Here is a 9,732-nt window from a genome sequence, read left to right as displayed (position 1 = left end):
TGAGAAGACCCGTCCTCCCTGGAGCAGCTCGCTGAGAAGACCCATCCTCCCTGGTGCAGCCCGCTGAGAAGACCCGTCCTCCCTGGAGCAGCTCTCTGAGAAGACCCGTCCTCCCTGGTGCAGCTCTCTGAGAAGACCCATCCTCCCTGGAGCAGCTCTCTGAGAAGACCCGTCCTCCCTGGTGCAGCCCGCTGAGAAGACCCATCCTCCCTGGTGCAGCTCGCTGAGAAGACCCATCCTCCCTGGTGCAGCCCGCTGAGAAGACCCATCCTCCCTGGTGCAGCTCTCTGAGAAGGCTCGTCCTCCCTACAAGCACTTCTCAGAAGACTCAAAGCAACGCAAGCAGGCAAGTTACTGTGTCTGTGTGTTGCATATCTGTCTATTGGAGTTGGAAAAATATTGAACTACTTTTATTGAAAGAAACCGGAGCTTGATAAGAGAGGAGTGTTCGTGTACAGGTTGGATGATCAACATGCTCCGATATCTTATTTTGGGTAGTCTAATGGAAGTGGCCAGGTAATAGTTTTGCTATTGTAAGTGTGTTGAGCTTGTAGGGCTGGGCTCCGCTGTCCTTCATACTAAACAGCCATAGGGTGTGTTACCGCCTGTTTATTGTATGGGACTAGTTACCGCCTATTTATTGTATGGGACTACTTACAAACTGTTTACTGTATGGGACGACTTACAGCCTGTTTACTGTGTGGGACTAGTTACAGACTGTTTACTGTGTGGGACGACTTACAGACTGTTTACTGTATGGGACTACTTACAGGCTGTTTATTGTGTGGGACGACTTACAGACTATTTACTGTGGAGGCTACTTACAGACTGTTTACTGTGTGGAACTAGTTACGGACTATTTACAGACTGTTTACTGTGTGGGACTACTTACAGACTGTTTACTGCGTGGGACTACTTACAGACTGTTTACTGCGTGGGACTACTTACAGACTGTTTACTGTGTGGGACTACTTACAGACTGTTTACTGTGTGGGACTACTTACAGACTGTTTACTGTGGAGGGACTACTTACAGCCTGTTTACTGTGTGGGACTAGTTACAGCCTGTTTACTGTGTGGGACTAGTTACAGACTGTTTACTGTGTGGGACTACTTACAGCCTGTTTACTGTGTGGGACTACTTACAGCCTGTTTACTGTGTGGGACTACTTACAGACAGTTTACTGCGTGGGACTACTTACAGACTGTTTACTGTGTGGGACTACTTACAGACTGTTTACTGTGTGGGACTACTTACAGACTGTTTACTGTGGAGGGACTACTTACAGCCTGTTTACTGTGTGGGACTACTTACAGCCTGTTTACTGTGTGGGACTACTTACAGACTGTTTACTGTGTGGGACTACTTACAGACTGTTTACTGTGTGGGACTACTTACAGACTGTTTACTGTGTGGGACTACTTACAGACTGTTTACTGTGTGGGACTACTTACAGACTGTTTACTGTGTGGGACTACTTACAGACTGTTTACTGTGTGGGACTACTTACAGACTGTTTACTGTGTGGGACGACTTACAGACTGTTTACTGTGTGGGACTACTTACAGACTGTTTACTGTGTGGGACGACTTACAGACTGTTTACTGTGTGGGACGACTTACAGACTGTTTACTGTGTGGGACTACTTACAGACTGTTTACTGTGTGGGACTACTTACAGGCTGTTTACTGTGTGGGACTACTTACAGACTGTTTACTGTGTGGAACTACTTACAGACTGTTTACTGTGTGGGACTACTTACAGACTGTTTACTGTGTGGGACTAGTTACAGACTGTTTACTGTGTGGGACTACTTACAGACTGTTTACTGTGTGGGACGACTTACAGACTGTTTACTGTGTGGGACTACTTACAGACTGTTTACTGTGTGGAACTACTTACAGACTGTTTACTGTGTGGGACTACTTACAGGCTGTTTACTGTGTGGGACTACTTACAGCCTGTTTACTGTATGGGACTACTTACAGACTGTTTACTGTGTGGGACTACTTACAGCCTGTTTACTGTGTGGGACTACTTACAGACTGTTTACTGCGTGGGACTACTTACAGACTGTTTACTGTGTGGGACTACTTACAGGCTGTTTACTGTGTGGGACTACTTACAGACTGTTTACTGTATGGGACTACTTACAGACTGTTTACTGTGTGGGACTATTTACAGACTGTTTACTGTATGGGACTACTTACAGACTGTTTACTGTATGGGACTATTTACAGACTGTTTACTGTATGGGACTACTTACAGACTGTTTACTGTGTGGGACTACTTACAGACTGTTTACTGTGGAGGCTACTTACAGACTGTTTACTGTGTGGGACTACTTACAGACTGTTTACTGTGTGGGACTACTTACAGGCTGTTTACTGTGTGGGACTACTTACAGACTGTTTACTGTGGAGGGTACTTACAGACTGTTTACTGTGTGGGACTACTTACAGACTGTTTACTGTGTGGGACTACTTACAGACTGTTTACTGTGTGGGACTAGTTACAGACTGTTTACTGTGTGGGACTACTTACAGCCTGTTTACTGTGTGGGACTACTTACAGGCTGTTTACTGTGTGGGACTACTTACAGACTGTTTACTGTATGGGACTACTTACAGACTGTTTACTGTGTGGGACTACTTACAGACTGTTTACTGTGTGGGACTACTTACAGACTGTTTACTGTGTGGGACTACTTACAGGCTGTTTACTGTGTGGGACTACTTACAGACTGTTTACTGCGTGGGACTACTTACAGCCTGTTTACTGTGTGGGACTAGTTACAGACTGTTTACTGTGTGGGACTACTTACAGACTGTTTACTGTGTGGGACTACTTACAGACAGTTTACTGTGTGGGACTACTTACAGACTGTTTACTGTGTGGAACTACTTACAGACTGTTTACTGTGTGTGACTACTTACAGCCTGTTTACTGTGTGGGACTACTTACAGGCTGTTTACTGTGTGGGACTACTTACAGACTGTTTACTGTGTGGGACTACTTACAGACTGTTTACTGTGTGGGACTACTTACAGACTGTTTACTGTGTGGGACTACTTACAGACTGTTTACTGTGTGGGACTACTTACAGCCTGTTTACTGTGTGGGACTACTTACAGACTGTTTACTGTATGGGACTACTTACAGACTGTTTACTGTGTGGGACTACTTACAGACTGTTTACTGTGTGGGACTACTTACAGACTGTTTACTGTATGGGACTACTTACAGCCTGTTTACTGTGTGGGACTACTTACAGACTGTTTACTGTGTGGGACTACTTACAGACTGTTTACTGTGTGTGACTACTTACAGACTGTTTACTGTATGGGACTACTTACAGACTGTTTACTGTGTGGGACTACTTACAGACTGTTTACTGTGTGGGACTACTTACAGACTGTTTACTGTATGGGACTACTTACAGCCTGTTTACTGTGTGGGACTACTTACAGACTGTTTACTGTGTGGGACTACTTACAGCCTGTTTACTGTATGGGACTACTTACAGACTGTTTACTGTGTGGGACTACTTACAGCCTGTTTACTGTGTGGGACTACTTACAGCCTGTTTACTGTATGGGACTACTTACAGACTGTTTACTGTGTGGGACTACTTACAGCCTGTTTACTGTATGGGACTACTTACAGCCTGTTTACTGTATGGGACTACTTACAGACTGTTTACTGTGTGGGACTACTTACAGACTGTTTACTGTGTGGGACTACTTACAGGCTGTTTACTGTGTGGGACTACTTACAGACTGTTTACTGTGTGGGACTACTTACAGACTGTTTACTGTGTGGGACTACTTACAGACTGTTTACTGTGTGGGACTACTTACAGACTGTTTACTGCGTGGGACTACTTACAGACTGTTTACTGTGTGGGACTACTTACAGACTGTTTACTGTGTAGGACTACTTACAGACTGTTTACTGTGTGGGACTACTTACAGCCTGTTTACTGTGTGGGACTACTTACAGACTGTTTACTGTATGGGACTATTTACAGACTGTTTACTGTGTGGGACTACTTACAGACTGTTTACTGTGTGGGACTACTTACAGACTGTTTACTGTATGGGACTACTTACAGACTGTTTACTGTGTGGGACTACTTACAGACTGTTTACTGTGTGGGACTACTTACAGACTGTTTACTGTGTGGGACTACTTACAGCCTGTTTACTGTGTGGGACTACTTACAGACTGTTTACTGTATGGGACTACTTACAGACTGTTTACTGTGTGGGACTACTTACAGGCTGTTTACTGTGTGGGACTACTTACAGCCTGTTTACTGTGTGGGACGACTTACAGGCTGTTTACTGTGTGGGACTACTTACAGACTGTTTACTGTGTGGGACTACTTACAGGCTGTTTACTGTGTGGGACTACTTACAGACTGTTTACTGTGTGGGACTACTTACAGCCTGTTTACTGTGTGGGACTACTTACAGACTGTTTACTGTATGGGACTACTTACAGCCTGTTTACTGTGTGGGACTACTTACAGCCTGTTTACTGCGTGGGACTACTTACAGACTGTTTACTGTGTGGGACGACTTACAGACTGTTTACTGTGTGGGACTACTTACAGACTGTTTACTGTGTGGGACTACTTACAGCCTGTTTACTGTGTGGGACTACTTACAGACTGTTTACTGCGTGGGACTACTTACAGACTGTTTACTGTGTGGGACGACTTACAGACTGTTTACTGTGTGGGACTACTTACAGACTGTTTACTGTGTGGGACGACTTACAGACTGTTTACTGTGTGGGACTACTTACAGACTGTTTACTGTATGGGACTACTTACAGACTGTTTACTGTGTGGGACTACTTACAGACTGTTTACTGCGTGGGACTACTTACAGCCTGTTTACTGTGTGGGACTACTTACAGCCTGTTTACTGTGTGGGACTACTTACAGCCTGTTTACTGTGGAGGCTACTTACAGCCTGTTTACTGTGTGGGACTACTTACAGACTGTTTACTGTGTGGGACTACTTACAGCCTGTTTACTGTGTGGGACTACTTACAGACTGTTTACTGTGTGGGACGACTTACAGCCTGTTTACTGTGTGGGACTACTTACAGCCTGTTTACTGTGTGGGACTACTTACAGACTGTTTACTGTGTGGGACTACTTACAGCCTGTTTACTGTGTGGGACTACTTACAGACTGTTTACTGTGTGGGACGACTTACAGCCTGTTTACTGTGTGGGACTACTTACAGACTGTTTACTGTGTGGGACTACTTACAGACTGTTTACTGTATGGGACTACTTACAGACTGTTTACTGTGTGGGACTACTTACAGGCTGTTTACTGTGTGGGACTACTTACAGCCTGTTTACTGTGTGGGACTAGTTACAGACTGTTTACTGTATGGGACTACTTACAGACTGTTTACTGTGTGGGACTACTTACAGACTGTTTGACTAGTTTCAGACTGTTTACTGTCCCTGAGTAAGAGTCCATTTCGTCATGTCTGCAGTTTCCCTGATCTGCAAGAACACTCCTGAAGCTAGCTGGTGGGATCCCCTTCCCCCCACCTCTTCACACACACACACACACACACACACACACACACACACACACACACACACACACACACGGCCAGCAGCATGTCTCGCTACCTGAGGCACTTCACCGTGGTGGGAGATGACCACACCGCTCAGTGGCGGGATGAGGAACTGCACCAGGCTACTCCGGAGCTGGCCCCTGCTACAGGGATGGACCACCTGAGGAGCATCACCTTCAGAGACTCGCTACGGAGACTCTTCAGCTCTGAGAAGTTCCAGGTAGTTATACACTACTATACTCTACAGCTGTTAGTAATACTGTACTATACTCTACAGCTGTTAGTAATACTGTACTATACTCTACAGCTGTTAGTAATACTGTACTATACTCTACAGCTGTTAGTAATACTGTACTATACTCTACAGCTGTTAGTAATACTCTACCATACACTACAACAGGTAGTAATACTATACTATACTCTACAGCAGGTAGTAATACTATACTATACTCTACAGCTGTTAGTAATACTGTACTATACTCTACAGCTGTTAGTAATACTGTACTATACTCTACAGCTGTTAGTAATACTGTACTATACTCTACAGCTGTTAGTAATACTCTACCATACACTACAACAGGTAGTAATACTATACTATACTCTACAGCAGGTAGTAATACTGTACTATACTCTACAGATGTTAGTAATACTATACTATACTCTACAGCTGGTAGTAATACTATACTATACTCTACAGCTGTTAGTAATACTATACTATACTCTACAGCTGTTAGTAATACTATACTATACTCTACAGCTGTTAGTAATACTATACTATACTCTACAGCTGGTAGTAATACTATACTATACTCTACAGCTGTTAGTAATACTATACTATACTCTACAGCTATGACAGGCTGATGGTGGTCATATGTTGCTGTGTGTTTATGTTGTGGTATGATGCTACTCTGTTGTAGATCTCTGTGGTGTGCTTGGTCATCCTGGACGCTTTCTTTGTCTTGGCTGAGCTGCTGCTCGACCTGTCACTCATCGAGGTGGAGCACGAGAATGTTGCCCCCGAGGTGAGAGGAGGGGGGGGGGGGGTATGAGAGGATGAGAAGAGGAGGGGGGGTATGAGAGGATGAGAAGAGGAGGAGGGGTATGAGAGGATGAGAAGAGGAGGGGGGGTATGAGAGGATGAGAAGAGGAGGAGGGGTATGAGAGGATGAGAAGAGGAGGGGGGGTATGAGGGGATGAGAAGAGGAGGAGGGGGTATGAGGGGATGAGAAGAGGAGGAGGGGTATGAGGGGATGAGAAGAGGAGGGGGGGGTATGAGAGGATGAGAAGAGGAGGAGGGGTATGAGGGGATGAGAAGAGGAGGAGGGGTATGAGGGGATGAGAAGAGGAGGAGGGGTATGAGGGGATGAGAAGAGGAGGAGGGGTATGAGAGGATGGGAAGAGGAGGGGGGGTATGAGGGGATGAGAAGAGGAGGAGGGGTATGAGAGGATGGGAAGAGGAGGGGGGGTATGAGAGGATGAGAAGAGGAGGGGGGGGTATGAGGGGATGAGAAGAGGAGGAGGGGGGGGTATGAGAGGATGAGAAGAGGAGGAGGGGTATGAGGGGATGAGAAGAGGAGGGGGGGGTATGAGGGGATGAGAAGAAGAGGAGGGGGGGTATGAGGGGATGAGAAGAGGAGGAGGGGTATGAGAGGATGAGAAGAGGAGGAGGGGTATGAGGGGATGAGAAGAGGAGGAGGGGTATGAGAGGATGAGAAGAGGAGGAGGGGTATGAGGGGATGAGAAGAGGAGGAGGGGTATGAGGGGATGAGAAGAGGAGGAGGGGGGGGTATGAGGGGATGAGAAGTTCTGCTGAGCAGATGATGTAAGGGGGGGGGGGGCAAAGAAAAACCAGCAGAAGTACAATACAAACAATGAAATACAATCCTAACCCTAAATTGACCTTTAACCTCCCCTCACGCCAACCCCCCCTGGTGTCCCCTAGGTGTTCCACTACCTGAGCCTGGCCCTGCTGACCTTCTTCCTAGTGGAGTTGGCCGGGAAGCTGTTCGCCTACCAGCTGGAGTTCTTCCACCACAGGTTCGAGGTGTTTGACGGCCTGGTGGTGATCGTGTCCTTCGTCCTCGACATCGTCTACATCGCCCACGAGGACGCCTTCAACGGCATGGGCCTCCTCATCCTCCTCCGTCTCTGGAGGGTGGCGCGCATCGTCAACGGTGAGACACCACTTACGACCAGGACGGGCTCGTTGTAATGCATGGAACGAGATGAATTGAAGACCCATCTCTTTAGGCTACATCTTAACTGTCTCTCCTAAAGACCTCCTCATCCCCACTACCCGCCTGTAGTTTCTCTACTATAAATTAAAAACATATACTGTATATATATGGGGTGGCTGTGGCCCAGGAGGTAGAGCCGGCGACTAATGATCGCAAGGTTGGCAGATCGGTGGTTCGAGCCCCGGCTGGCCACATGTCGAAGTGTCCTTGGGCAAGACACTGAACCCCAAATTGCTCCCAGTGAGCGGGCCGGCGCCTTGCATGGTAGCTTGCCGCCGTTGTAAAGCGTTTTGGATAAAGGCGCTATATTAATATATAAGTGCAGTCCATTTACCATATATATGTGTGTGTGTGGGCATGTACCAGCTGTAACTGTGACTCCCGCCTGTCCAGGTATCCTGGTGTCGGTGAAGAACAGAGCGGATCATAAAGTCCACGTGCTGAAGGAGAGCAACGCCCACATGGTAGAGAGAGTCGCAGAGCTGCAGGAGCGCACCACCAAAATAGTGAGTCTCACACACACATGCACACGCACACACACACGCACACAAGCGCACACGCACACGCACAGAGGTGTCCATGGGCAAGACACTGAACCCCAAATTGCTCCCAACGAGCGGGCCGGCACCTTTTATGGTAGTTTGCCGCCATTGGTGTGCGAATGTGTGTGTGTGTGAATGGGTGAACGAGAGGCCATTGTAAAGCGCTTTGGAATAAGGCTCTATGTAAGTGCAGTCCATTCTTCAACGTCTCTCCTGTGTGTTCCAGGAACAAGAGAACGTTAAACTACGAGCTCTGCTGAGAGAGCACTCTATCGTCTACTGATGCTGGGAGGGAGCTGAGCTCTGAGCTCCACCGGGAGGCGAGCCGCCGTGTCTGTCTGCTTCTCCTCCTCCACCTCTCCCTTCAGTCCCCATTCAGCTACTCTAGTCTCCTGCATATCTACGCCTCACTTCTGCCTCCCCTCAATGTTTTATTTGCCATACAATCTTGTCAGTCAATTGTTGGAATGTGGTATTTTTTTGATCTAGGCACAGGGTCAGCCATAGTCGGCGCCCCTGGAGCAATTAGGGGTTAGTGCAGCTCCCTCCCTGAGGCGGGGATGGAACCAGCGACCTTCCGGTTACTAGCCGGGGCTACCGGGTTCTCTCCTGTGACCTCAGAGCCATTTTTACTGTAACAGAGCATCCTAACATCCAGACCCATATAATGGAGAACTGTGTCCCGTCTCTGTGTGACCAGGCAAACACTTCCCCTCTTCGACACTCTCAGTGTTAGTCAGTCCTGTCTCAGTCTGTGGCAATGTTGAGTCAAAGAGATGACAACATGAGGAAACTCTTCATTTCATGTTTTTAAAGTAAAAAAAGGAGGAACCAAAAATGTTTTCACTTGTGATGTGAAAACCCCCCCTGAGGGAACCGGTTGCCATAGTTACCGGTCTGTCAAGGTAGAGGGAATCGGGATACACAACTCCCATATCTGTATCCTGCCAGTCAATATGGTATGGATTTATACAGTATATATGTGCTATCAAGCCATGGATTTATGTGAAATGAGCTCCATCCTACTGTTGTTGTACATATACAATCTCACCTTGCTGCCTTTCTCAATACCACTGTCGCAATGTGAGTGAAATCAAGTATCAATGATTGTGAGAATATTTAGTCAGAAATGTGTGCTTTATATAAAAAAACAATGGTACAAAAACAATCTCCAGCAATGCATTCATTCTTCACTATTTACAAATAAATTAAAGGTTTAGGTTTGAACTCATTGACATGGAAATACAAGGTTTGACGACCATGAGCAGTGTAACTGGGCGGGGTGGGGGGGGGGGGGGGTCTACATCTCAGCTTTCGGGGTGGGGGTCATGTTCTCTCAGTGTC

The 9,732-nt window shown here is 46.7% G+C and overlaps 1 protein-coding gene across 1 annotated transcript; it reads left to right on the top strand.

The window, feature by feature from the left end:
* Nucleotides 1-5,652: 5,652 nt before the first annotated feature.
* On the top strand, nucleotides 5,653-8,671 carry hvcn1 (hydrogen voltage-gated channel 1; the record flags this gene model as incomplete). The annotated part of the gene is made up of 5 exons (XM_080548142.1): nucleotides 5,653-5,829; nucleotides 6,527-6,631; nucleotides 7,552-7,783; nucleotides 8,240-8,352; nucleotides 8,615-8,671. 5 exons carry the CDS (start codon nucleotides 5,653-5,655, stop codon nucleotides 8,669-8,671), a joined length of 684 nt encoding a protein of 227 aa, XP_080404268.1.
* Nucleotides 8,672-9,732: the final 1,061 nt, after the last annotated feature.

Source organism: Nansenia antarctica (assembly GCF_963989245.1).
Source record: "Nansenia antarctica genome assembly, chromosome: 18".
In the NCBI taxonomy this organism is placed as follows: domain Eukaryota; kingdom Metazoa; phylum Chordata; class Actinopteri; order Argentiniformes; family Microstomatidae; genus Nansenia; species Nansenia antarctica.
Note: the sequence above shows the minus strand (reverse complement) of the source record. Positions and strands in the feature narration are given on the sequence as shown.